General features: G+C 46.4%; 1 protein-coding gene across 5 annotated transcripts in view; it reads left to right on the top strand.

Annotated features, from left to right (window-relative positions):
• The window catches only part of OPA1 (OPA1 mitochondrial dynamin like GTPase), a 1,475,337-nt gene that overhangs the window by 104,528 nt on the left and 1,357,956 nt on the right, over positions 1-12,853 (top strand). For 4 of the 5 annotated variants that reach the window (XM_069617417.1, XM_069617415.1, XM_069617414.1 and 1 more), the window contains exons 1-2: positions 2,377-2,532; positions 12,371-12,683. In XM_069617417.1, the coding sequence (XP_069473518.1) occupies positions 2,504-2,532; positions 12,371-12,683 (342 nt within the window). In that variant the 5' untranslated portion in view covers positions 2,377-2,503. Of the gene's footprint in view, positions 1-2,376; positions 2,533-12,370; positions 12,684-12,853 lie in introns of those variants that run through there. The other variant, XM_069617416.1, reaches the window with a different exon arrangement.

Here is a 12,853-nt window from a genome sequence, read left to right as displayed (position 1 = left end):
AAGGTGTGCCAATGAGGAGGATCTCTGTCTTGCTGGCATTAAGACAAAGGTCGTTGGCGGCACACCAATCTTGGATGGCAGTTAGGCAATCAGTGATGAGAGAGGTGGAGGAAGTGGCCGTGGGCAGCCTGAAAATGCGTTGAGTGTCGTCTGCGTAGCACTGGAAGTTTGAGCAGAAAATGGCAATACAGAGTGCGAGAGTTGCCAGGTATTGGTTGAAAAGCCAGGGCGAGAGGTTAGACCCCTGGGGAACACCGCAGGTGGAGAGGAAGACAGATGATAGGAAGGACCCAAGTTGGACCTGGGAGGGTTGGACCAGAGAGGAAAGAGGTCAGCCAGGCCAGGGCCTGATCGGTGATGCCCAAGTTATCCCGGAGACGGTTGAGCAGGATGGTATGGTTGACCGTGTCGAAGGCAGAGGAGCGATCAGGTAGGATGAGAACAGAGGGAATGCTAGAGTCAAGGTTGGAAAGCAGATCTTCACGGATGTTCAGGAGAGCAGTTTCCGTGCTTCTGCCGGATTTGAAGCCAGACTGATGGTCATGGAGACAGCCAACAGAATCAGAATGAAGGTTTAGCTGAGAGATGGCCAGCTTTTCAAGGAGTTTGCCTAAGAAGGGGATAATGGAAATTGGGCGATAATTGGCCGGACAAGAGGGATCTGCTGTGGGTTTCTTGAGGAGAGGATTCACAAGGGAGTGGTGAGTATGCTTTAAATGAGCATAATCCGAGCCTCTGGGTTTTGACATAGTATACAGATTTTCAATACATTTGTAATAAGAAGTCATAATTCTATTAAAGACATGGTGGCGAAGGATTATCCCACCCTAAACAATCGCGAAGATAGAATGGCATGGCTGAAAGAGAAATAATTGATTATGTGAATGTTTTTAATTCATGTCTGATAGGTTTCTTTTGTGATTGCCCACCCAGTGTAGAGTGTTTTTTTATTAGTGCTATTTATTGACAGTTACAGAACCCAAAGTGTTGGGATCATGAAGAATAAACGAATGTGCAATGGATTTTTCAGCCGTTTACTGGTTGGGACGCAAGTTTCTGTTATTGATTAGCTAAAGAGAGGAGGAAGGAAAGAAGTCAAAGGTTATTATACTATCTATGGAATGTGATTGGACAGTGGTAGTCACATGCATACATGCCAGAGACTCCCGATTTTTTTGTGAAATATACTGCTATTTTTCACATTCTCCCACCTAAAATAATTATTTCTCCAATGCATTCCTATGGGGAAATTGTTGTCTCCCGATTTCTCTGTAGAAATCTCCCTCCCAGGCGTGTCAGAATGTTGGCATGTATGCACATGGGAAGAAGAACCAATTATTTACAAGCTTCAAAATGACTGGGTTTCATGGAAATTGTAGTTCTTTGACAGTTTGGTTGGGTATTTATGTTAAATTTGTTTGGCTGCTCGAGAAGTAAAGAGTTGAGATTGAGCATAATCCTTTGCCGGTCTTTAATAGAATCGTTGTTTTCTATTATGATATGATACTTATAACGTGTTTAATACCCAGAGGTTTCCAAGTGCGGCCCTTGGGAATCGAACCTGTGGTGCTCCGTGTCGTCTTGCTTCCAAGGCGAGCATGTTGCCCCATAGCTATCGAAAATCTGTATTGTTTTGGGTACTCTTGATCTATTTTTAGAACACGTTATAATTTTTAGTTGATTGCAGTTCCATGTCACCCGCCACTTAGGCAGCTCTCTCACCCGCCAAGCTCCCTACACGACCATAGCAGTTCATGGGCTTTCACCCGCCAAATACAAAATCGAGTGTTTTCACCCACCCAGGGGCTATGAAAGGTTGAGAGCTCTGCAGTCTTAATTTGAGATCTGTATTATTAGTAGTAAGGTCCCACAGCCTGCTAGCTCTGCTGTGAGAGGTAGAGATCCTCTGCACTCTCACAGTGCTGCGTATGTTAGTCTGGTGCAGCAGCTGCCACACAGCAAATGCAACCAACAGCAGGGGGTGCATCTTTATAATTAGCATACCCCACTACAGTCCTGAGTTTATAATGGAAGAAATCCAGGACTACAAGTTCAAAAATGGCAAGTTAAACCCAGGACTGGGGTAACATTTCCTGGCCGGCATGGGTCGTATTGGCACGCATAGAGAAGGCTCCTATGTGGCTACCAGAGCACCTAACGTTCGGAACCACTGGTACTTATCTTTGTTTCCGGCCGGACGGTGCGCCGAGGGGCTCTCTGGTCCGTCATCTGTTTCCATGTCCGCCGTGCGCTGCATGGATCCTTCCTTGTAGTTCAGAACTCAGCGTCGGAAGTAGCAGCTCCCGTGGCCGCTCTGGTCCGTCCTTTGTGTCCACGCCCCTGCGGTCCTTCCTCTGTGTCCACGCCGAGCCGGGCTCGGGTGGAAGCTTTTGGTTGAGCAGCTTGTTTCTGGCCGGAGCGGCTCGGGTGGCACCTGCTGGTCCCGGAAGTGCAGTTTGACAGCCGGCAGGCAGCGTCCTTGTGTGCTAGCAGCAGGGACAGCATGCTGCGGGTGGGGCCCCTGGGAGCCTGGTGAGTGCCTGTGGCGGGGGTTTGCTGGGCTAGGGGGGGGCACGGGCATCCCACAGGGGCTCGCAGGAGCCCACAGTCCTGCATGGGCATCCCTGGAGTGTCACACAGGGGGCCAGTCAAGCCTTGGCTCTCTGGGTGGGGCTGCTAGTCCTGCCTTTATAATGGGGCAGTTCAGGACTACAGGTCCCAGAATGCAACGTTAATCTGTGTTATGGGGCTTGGTATGGCCAGGCCACTCTTGCATGCGTGTCATTAACACACACACACCCACACAGAGCATCTTCATGTGCTCGAGCGCCCACATTCCTGGGTGGGGTTTTGGGGAGACTGCCCTTCAGCACCATCACTGGCAGGTTGCATACAGATGTGCTTCCAAGTTTTGCATCTTGTAACATTGCATGGATGTCTCCCAGGTGTGGGACAGGTGAAGGCCTGTACACGATTTCTGGATTGCTTTTATGGAGTTGATGGTGTTTCCTTGGGAAATACCCCGTAGTGCACCAGGTGTGTAGCAGGTTGAGGAGCAAGTGTACCCTAATTGAACAGGGTGTAAACCGGGCCATACAATCCCCCCCCCTGGCAGTGTTTGCCTGTGAAGTGTGCAATGCTGGAGAACGATTCTGGTTGCACTTTCTGTAAAAATTTGTAAAACTGTTTTCGGTTTTCCAAATCCTGACCGACGCAGGCAATTTGTCAGGAGCTTGGCCTGATTTCCTATGAAAAAAAAGGTTAATTCAGAAGGCCTCCTGTTGGAAGTAAACTTAACGCAGGACCCTATTGGGTCCCCGCTTTACCAAAATAATAAAGACCGCAATGAAGTATTCTGTGTGGCGCACTAAAGCATGAAGGCAGATGCTTCTGATTGAGCTGCTATACTCTGCTTGACAGGGCTCCAGTTCAGATGTGTGTTGCAGTTAAATTGTTCTTGAGTAAAAGACTCTGCCCAAGGCCTGCTGAAGCCCATGTGAGCCCATTGCCAACCATGGCCGCGAATGGGACTTGATCGTCCAATAGTTACTGTGGAGAGCATTTTTGCTCTATGGACCAACCCCCCGACTATTCTTGTGTGGAATCTAGGTGCTTTAATCCCACAAATGCATCAGATCGGTTGTCTCTCTGGGAAGAACCCTGTAATGCGTGTCTTGGTGTAAGAAATGGTATCATAAAAGATGACCAATGGTCTGAGTTTTCTGCTTAAGGTCTCCACCAACCTAGTGTTAACTTGATTACTACTGAACGATTTCATAATTAGTGGGAAAAGAATAATATTGAATAATTCCAGTTGAGCAAGGTTATTGTGTTGACAGTGTAAATACTGACGTTTTTACTTTGTATTATAAATAATTCGTTTACATCTAGACCGCTAGCAACCTATATTTATGTTGTGTGCCCAAATGTTAGGACATTTAAGTTAGTATTTAGTCCGTGCCCTACTTTTTTTGATGCTTCATATTTATATAAATTGTGGTAGCATTTTGCTTTTTACAACAGAGAATGCAGCTGAGTACTTCAAACGCATTATCATTGCTGACAAGTGAGACTTTTTTTTATAGTGTTAAGAAAAAATATTTAATGTGGTGCTTTTGTAATGGTTGGCTGTTTATTTTCTTTTTAACCCTGTTAACAAAATAATAAACTTGAACTCCCACTGCACGCACAAATCAACTTCAAGTCTTGCTGCACCATCTAGAAGGCAGTCTCCCTCAAGTCACCCAGCTACTTCGCAGAAAAACTCAGCATCTCTGGCAGACAGTGCACCACCAGAAGCCAGGACATGTGCCAACTTGAAATCTGCCGCTGCAAAAGAGAAAGGACCAGAAAACAAGCATTCGCTTCCTATGGCCAAGACTACGGAACCTCCACCCAATCAGCATTAGACTCACCCCCCCTACAATTCAGAAAATACCTAAAGACCCACCTCTTCAAGGAATCTCTCCTCAACACCTAGGCCATCACATCGCCCCTCGCATCACCTGACTCCCCAGACGCCGCCCGCCCCTTTCCTCGCCGCCTCCCTGTACATTTGTAACCCCTCTGTGCCTCTATGTATTCTACCCGCCACTGTAGATCTGTTCTGACCTCTGAAAATCACTCGGTTATGCATCTGTATCAGGTATTTTTATTGTAGCTTTGCACCTCATTTACAGCAAGGTTTGCCTTACGCAGACACGTTGCCTATTGTTTGAACTGTAGCATTCTACTGTTGAACTGAGTGCTTGTGTGCCTGCAGTCAATGTTACTGTGTGTGCCGCGTGCCTGTTAAGTAGATCGGATAGAATCAGTGTGCAATAAGCAGTGTAACCTGCTTTTGGGAATTGTATTTTTGTGGTAAATGCAGAGAGAAAAGCACTCTCGGAGGAGTTAACGGAGCAGGCTCCGTGTGGGAACTACACTCCCCACAATCCTCCCTGATGCACATTTAGAAACGTCAGGCGCTTCAGCCCCGGCGGTTCTGGGACAAGCCGGTTTTCGCTGGTCATCAACGTGCATTGGCGTCTTGGCAGCACTCTCTTTCACCAAACAGATAAGCCCTTTATTTTTGTAACGCCACAACACTCTTTTTGTCCCAAAAAATCATGGGTTACCCCTCCGGATGCTCAATTGCCCTGGCTGCGCAGTGAGCGGCCCGGCTGGCTTACATCAATAAGCTTAAGAACACAAAACTAGATGTACCACCCGCCCTACATCTAGCAGCAAATGGTTTCACTGGGGAGATCAACTCCTTGGAACTGAAAGATGTGCTGAGTGTTCCTCAACCTCCCCTAACAACCGTCGCGTCCCACCCTGCCTTCCCGACCCTAAAACCTACTCCCTGGTTAAACCGCCCAGTACCGATGCACACTCCTAGCTCCGAAAGAAAAGATGTACTTCAGCATCCACCACTGACTCCCACGCTGGAAAACCAACCCACCTAAACCAAAAGACTTTCCTCTGCCTATGTTGAAGGCCTTGGAGTCTCCAGGACAAATGCTTAAATCGGCTCTCCTCAACACCAGATCGTTAATTAAGCACGCTCAGGACATTAACAATCTTATTGAAACAAATGATTTGGACATACTTTTTCTTACAGAAAGTTGGGTCACAGACACCAGCGGTCCTAAAATTGACCTTGTTGTTCCCAAGGGTTACTCGATCCTTTGCAAGAAGAGTCGGGACATGATGGGGGTGTAGCAATTATCGCTACGCACCCTTTTGATCTTTTTTCCTCTCCTTGTTCATATCAGGACTGAGAGATTGTTCTTGCAAAAATGATCCTCTCGAACCACTTCTGCCTTTATTTTGTACATATTTACCGACCACCTAATGATATGCCTGATTTCAATGATGAAATAATTCAAATCTTCAATAAACTTGACGGTTCAAACCATATGTTATGTTATGTTAATTGTGATTTATATAGCGCCTTATGTATCATTGGTATGACCTCAAAGCGCTGGTAGGTTGAGCGCCCTCGGGAACCGCAGTTCATGTCAGTAGACGGAGTGTGGTATGGTGCGTGGGCGCACGGGATATGTGTGCAGCTGGTATGGTTGTTGCATGATAGCCGCTTCATAGCGGTAGGTATTGTGCTGAGGAAATCAGTTGGATGTGTTCAGTCTGGAGGGTGGACACTCGGACTGAGTTGTGGCTGCGTTAGGCCTGAGGAGACGCCTAAGCTAGTCGCAATGTGCTCAGCTAGCTGTGTTTTATTAGGATGATGAGTTGTTTGTAGGGTCATGTTAGTATGAGAACAGCTAGGCAGAATGTGTCATAGCATAGCTGTGTTCTGGTTGAATGATGGGTGTATAGGAAGGAGTAAGTGTAGTAGTGTGATATGCTGGTTTATCAGTGAAGCGCTTGTGTTCAGGCACGAGAGCAGGACAGGGGGCGTTCATCCATCCATCCATTCATCTGTTCCATCCACTTCATCCATTTTATCCGTTCCATCCATCCATTCTATCTACTTCATCCTCTCTGTCCATTTGATCTGCTCCATCCAACTTTTCCATCTATCTTGCGGTTCGATCCACTTCATCACTTCATCTATTTTGTCACTTCCATTCAACTTCATCACTTCTGTCCACTTCGTCACTTTCATCGCTTCCATCCACTTTGTCCGTTCCATTCTCTTCATCCGTTCCGTGAACTCTTATCGCTTCCATCCATTCTATGCGTTCCATCCACTTCCTTCTAGGAGATTTCAACCACTGGCAGGCTAACAACTTGGACCCTGCAGCTTTGACTCTGGAAGCTGCCTTGAATAACATGTTCAAAATAAAGACCCGACGACAGGGAACAACATCATCCTGGATTGGATTGCCACCAAGAACCTTGACGTAAACATCGAACCGACCAAGCGCTGCATATGGTCATAACTTTATGTTCGATTTTCACATCTGCCCAACTAAACCTCCCATGAAACCCAAACATCTGACCAAGACTGTTTGCAGTCGAAACTTGAAAAAGGTGTAATTGCAGGACTATCAGCTATGTCGTGATTCGATCATGATAAATACCTCCTCCAGTACCCCTGCCTGTGAACTGGTGGCTGTGTTTAATGGATATTTTCAGACCATGCTGGATACATCTGCCCCAATGAAATCAAAGCTGGTAAGTGAGAACCTGGGTCATCCATAATGGTTTACTCCACAATCTCAATATTAAAAAAGCAAAAACGAAATCTGGAGTCCTAATGACTGACGTACCCCACGGTGAAAAACAAGACTGCCTGGAAGAAGGCTGATAAAATCTACAGACTTCTAATTGAAGGTACTAAAAAATACTTTAACTCTCAGATTGCCCGTATGGTTGGCTGAATGATCAAACTCTTTGGGATTCTTAAGGCACTGGAAAAACCTAAAGCGCCCCAAGTCTCATTTCAACCCTGTGACTGCCTGAGAGTTCAGGAGGCTTTTGAAGCTAAAGTGAATAGTGCCAGATTTAAAATAAAAAAACATGCAAGCTCAGACAAATATGATTCAGTGGAAGTACCCCTTTGGGATGCCAGTGAACATGCGAATTTCAGGCTATCCCCTGTTTCTATCACAGAAATGGTAAAAATGCGTTCATCCTTGCGCCCTACCTCCTGTGCCAAAAATCTTCTTCCACCCAAGATCATTTTGGCACATAAAGAGCTTTTTTGCCCCCTTTTTAACCAGGGTTGTAAACGCGTCTTTTAGGAATAGTCGGGTTCCGGCCTCCATAAAAACTGTGACATTTGCCCCACTTTTGAGAAAACCCAACAATCTCGGGCCAATTACTAACTGGGATTTTCTCCTGAAAATCCTACATAAATTTGCTACCTAACAATTCAACATTTTCTTTGAATCCCATCAAATCCTACATGACAGACAATCAGGTTTCTGGCCTTGTTTTAGTACTGAGACTGCTCTGGTTGATTTTCAGACATATTTGCTGTGAATTATCGATGAGGGAAGTACAGCCCTGTTGATGTTGCTCGACTTTTCGGTAGCGTTCAACTTGGTGGAACACAATCTCCTCCTGAGCACCCTCCATGACTTGGGCCAATGTACTGATGAAGCCACCGGATGGTTCTGTTCTTTCCTCACGGACAGAGAATCAAGGGTAACATGGGGGCCAGGCTTGTTGCCCCTTAACTCCCATAACACGTGGAGTCCCTCAGGGTGCCTGTCTTTCGGCCCTTCTGTTTAATCTATATATCAGATATCTCTGCACGCTCCTGGGACGCCAGGGTGTGGTTTTTACCAACTATGCCGATCAACACCCAGGTGGTCCTTGAGTTAACAGGGGACTACAATTGAGACAACCTGTCTAGAGTGTATAACCACATAGAATCTTGGCTGACCACAAATTGGCTGTGTCTGAATGGAAAAAAAGACAGAGCTTCTGCTGGTGGGCTCTCAGCAGGCTCTCACCAAATTGCGTTCCTTCTGTAAAGCCTTTGACCTATGCAAAAACTCCATCATGGTTCAGAAACTGTTCAAAACACTTGGTATACTGATTGAATCTTCCATTAGTGCTGACGCCCATGTCAAACAGCTGTCCCGCACTTGTATCTACCAACTACGATTACTTGGGACTCTGCACCCTTTTATCTCTGAAAAGAAGGGTGGCACTATTGCTCGAACCACAATACTGTCCAAATTGGACTATTGTAAATCGGAGCATCTTCGAGCAACCTGAGAAAATGTCAAACACTACAGAACGACGCAGTTCGCATCACAAAAAATATTTCAAGAAGATGCAGCATCACGGAACACAGAAGGGCCCTGTACTGGCTTCCAGTGAATGAGCCTATTATCTTCAAGAGCCTCACCATTGCTCACTGATGTATCTATGAATGGCCCCTAAGTATTTAAAAGTCTGGGTGTCTTTGTACACCCCACGCAGAACTCTGCTCTCTACAACCCGGTCTCTGCCTGTCTGTCCAATTTCAAGCGCTTAAGGGGCGGAGGTAGATCATTCCCCGTTAGTGGCAAGATCCTGGAACTCCTTGTCTCCTGCACTTCGACTTGAAGAAAATCTGTGTCCATTCAGGAAATTCCTGAAAACCTTCCTGTTCAAGTAGCTCCTACCCACGCCCTTTCTTTGAATAGCCACCTTGCTTGTCCTGTCTTTAATGGTTGTTCCTTGCGTGTAATTGTGCGCCCGATGCCCACGGGCTACCGGCGTGGTATAAATGAATCTGTACTGTTGTATACCCTAAAGCGAGCCGTCTCATGCCCCTCAACACCCCTCTTTTCCATTGTTTAATGCTGTCCCCTTTCGCGAGGTCATAGCAGCGCTTCTCTTACACACACACACACACTCGGCTCTGCTTTCCAGATGTTTAACCCCTTTCCCCATCGTGTTCCATGATCTGAGAACCTTCACACAACATTGAAGACCCCCAGAGCAGGCTAACCCAGTACCTGCGGCCAGTTCATACTGCACTCTTAGGGTGGGGTTCATAGAGCAACTCGTGGATGCTGTGATGAATTCAACAGAGTCTTCACGGATTCCGCGCCAGGAACCTTCCCCATGTGGCCAGGGGACGGCAGCCGCTACCTGATCCTGGGAGCGGCTATATGAGGGAGGATCACATGGGTGGAGACAACTACCGGGGAGATGTCGTGACTTGTTGGATGATGCATAGTAGCCCCACCTTCCCATGAGGAAGACCCTCTCACACCCAAAACCTTAATGGCCTATTGTCGGCTAACGGCTTCCCCTTGTAGAGGAAGTCAAGAAACCTTTTCTCTACACTACTCTGGTCAGGCCTAAACGCCCACAACTCACACATAACACATTTTCTTTCTGATGGGCCTTTATGTGAAATCTCTAAGGAAAAACCATCTAAGAGTTAAAAGTCCAATGACATCCATGGACTGCAACTCCCATCACCACCCAGGTACTGAGACGAGGATGAGGGAGTTTGTGCAAAGTGACAGGAGCTCGAAGTACAACATAAAGAGACTAGTTATTTTTCCCAGTCTTCAGTGCGTGGGACATTTAAAGATGGCAACCACACTATTGAATTGAGCAGTGCAGGAGAAGACATTGAACCCCATGCTGAGGCTCACGAACGCGAGGCACACAGGCTGGTGTGGTGGAACGGAGATGGTGCCGGGACAGGAGGATAAATGCTGCGTGCGAGCAAGAAGGGCCGTGGAGGCGTTGGGAGCTGTGCAGGAGCTCCTGGATTTTGGGCCGCTCGAAGAGACAATGCTCTCCAGTCTGTGCCAAAAAGGAAAGCCGGTATGTGACCACGTAGCCACGCAGGACGCTGGAAGAACGTCTGCACACTCCAAAGTGAAAATGGTTGAAGGAACCACACTGCAGAGGTGCAAGCAGATTCGGAGACGCTGGAAGGAACCAATGAGTCTGCCCAAAGCAGCTGGAAACCCGCGGCGTTCCGACAAGTACGCCAACAAATGTTTGAATTGGTACAAAATTGCTGATGCAGAAAATACCCAAAGTTTGTTTGAATGCAGTCAAGACAAAGTACAAATTCAACACCCAATAAGAAGAATGTCTTTGTTCCTTTCCCCCACCCTGCTGTGTTATACTCCTGCCTTCTGTACAAACTCTGTGATACCCCTGAGTTTAGGTGTTGCAAAAATAGTGTAAATAAATAAAATGTTTGAATGCAGACAAGATACAGTGCAAAGGCAAACCCCAAACAAGTACAGATGCACGAGATGCCAGTGTGCGTGAAAAGATTGAGCAAATGTTATCGTAGAAAGATACACCAAGCACCTCATGACTTATGCTATTGTGGTGTAGCCAAATGACTGTGAAACGCATAAGTCATGGCAGGCAAGTACACCAGGCAGCTGACATTGTAGGAAAATTCCTGGCAAGGGAGTATACCAGGGGATCTGTAGAGGTACAAGAAATACTATAGAAAGACTCTTACAGAGCTCATAGTTTAAACAAGAACTTTGCGAGTCCACTGAAGACCCAAAGGAATTGTTGGCTGAAGGGACATTGTTGCCATCCTATTTAAGAATCCAAGGGGAGAGGACCACCCTTCGGATCCAAGGGTCTTTTCCTTGGAGAATATTTTTGTTGGAGTAATTCTTATACTTTTTGCCCACATGAAGTTAAAGACCTTTCTTGCACCCTTTGTTTTGTTTGTAGCTTGATGGTCAGGATAGGAAGTTTTGGCCACAAGGACGGCTTTTCATTTACCGAGATCCTGACACAGACGGACCCTTAGTTTTGAGTTTCTAGGTAGGGAAGTTCCTCTTTAGAATAGGGTAAGAGGTATTTTACCAACCCCTTTTTATTCAATGAAATGTGTTATCTTGAGACCATGACAACTTTGTGTCCGGCTTTCATTTTGGAGTCCTCACACTGCGCGCTACGTTTAGTGGCTAATTCTTTACCAACAGCACCTCCCAAGGCCTTGATGTCTCTTGGCAAGACAGTCTAACAGTTTTCAGTCCTCCTCCACACTTGGGAAACGTCTTCCACGTGGACGTGTTGTCCCAAAGTGTTGGTTGCTATGTCCATCCTGAAGACCAGTCTACCCTTGTACAAATAACAGCTTTAAGATCCGAGGCCTTTGGGCATAGAATTACACCCTGAGGGAGGGGGGCCACATATAAGTTATTGATTTGATAAGTTATACGCAATAAAAAAACATAACTGTAAATGGAGATTGGTATATTAATCATTACTTATGATGAATGCATGTAACTGGACACTGTTTGATCCAGTGGATTTTAAGATTGATTTTTATTATTTCTATCATTGCACATTTTCGTAATTTCTATTTTTATACGTGAACGTATTGTAACCAGAACGGACGACATAGATGAAACTGGAGGGCAACTATCAATCTCCTCCCAAACGGGCGCTGGTTGAGATGTAAAGTGAGATCCTCTACTGAGCCCGCAGCCAAATTGCAGATCTGAGGTATTTCTGCCTCTTCAGAAACCATTCCTGCTTAAAGATTGGTTTGATGCCATTTTGATATTACAAATGTTAACTCTAATCATTTTTTGATGGGGCTGGGAACAAATGTTGTTTGGGGGTGGCTAGAACTGCTCCTTTTGTATTTATGTAAAGGTCTGGTGTGTGACATGCCTTGTTGGGTTTTGAAGGTCATGTGACTAGATGGGCAGTGGAGTGGCCTTCAGATTCTTCATGGCGGTGGTTCAGCAGTTGGTGGCTGAGCTTTCCACTCCCTTAGAAATTGGCTCCAGCGGCCAGTGGGGCGTCAGTGCCATTCAAAGTATTTCGTTCACAGGTTAACATTAAATATTTATTGAATGAGAACCAAGAAAATGAAGAACCCGCTATGTTGTGTCTCTGGGGAGTTGACTACTGGGCCGGAGCTTATGCCTATTTCACTGTTGGCTTCATGTTCGTTCTGTGTGTTTTCTTTCAGTGCCTTGTGCCGAAGTCTTGTAAATGGCTCTAAAGGAAAGGCGAAATCACCTCTGCAAAAGCTGCATTTAGTTTCCAGAAGCGTCCACTACCACCGTCCAGGTTTAAAGCTCCAGAGGCCAGCACTCGGGGCAGCTACACATCAGTACTCGTCATTATCTCGCGTCGCCTTAAGAAAAACCAAACTCCTCACAGTGAAGCATGGACTCCAGCTTCAGAGACACTTCTGGGTCGCTCGACTAGCATCTCGGCTTCTCAAGCTTCGCTACCTTGTGCTAGGATCTGCTGTGGGCGGCGGCTACACTGCCAAGAAGGTACTTAACTCTGAATTGAATCTGCTGTGTTGACTCTAATGTAAGCATTGTGGATCCACACCTGCACTCCGAGGGGGTGGCTTTTATTGGGGGGCCCATACTTAATTTCCTGCAGTGTCTGGGGAAGGTGGTGTGCAACACTGCTGATATCGAGGGATAGGCCATAATGC

The sequence above is a fragment of the Ambystoma mexicanum genome, chromosome 10 (assembly GCF_040938575.1).
Source record: "Ambystoma mexicanum isolate Mex_15411 chromosome 10, UKY_AmexF1_1, whole genome shotgun sequence".
Classification (NCBI taxonomy): domain Eukaryota; kingdom Metazoa; phylum Chordata; class Amphibia; order Caudata; family Ambystomatidae; genus Ambystoma; species Ambystoma mexicanum.
The sequence above is the reverse complement of the archived record's forward strand: the minus strand, read 5'-3'. Positions and strand labels throughout refer to the sequence as shown.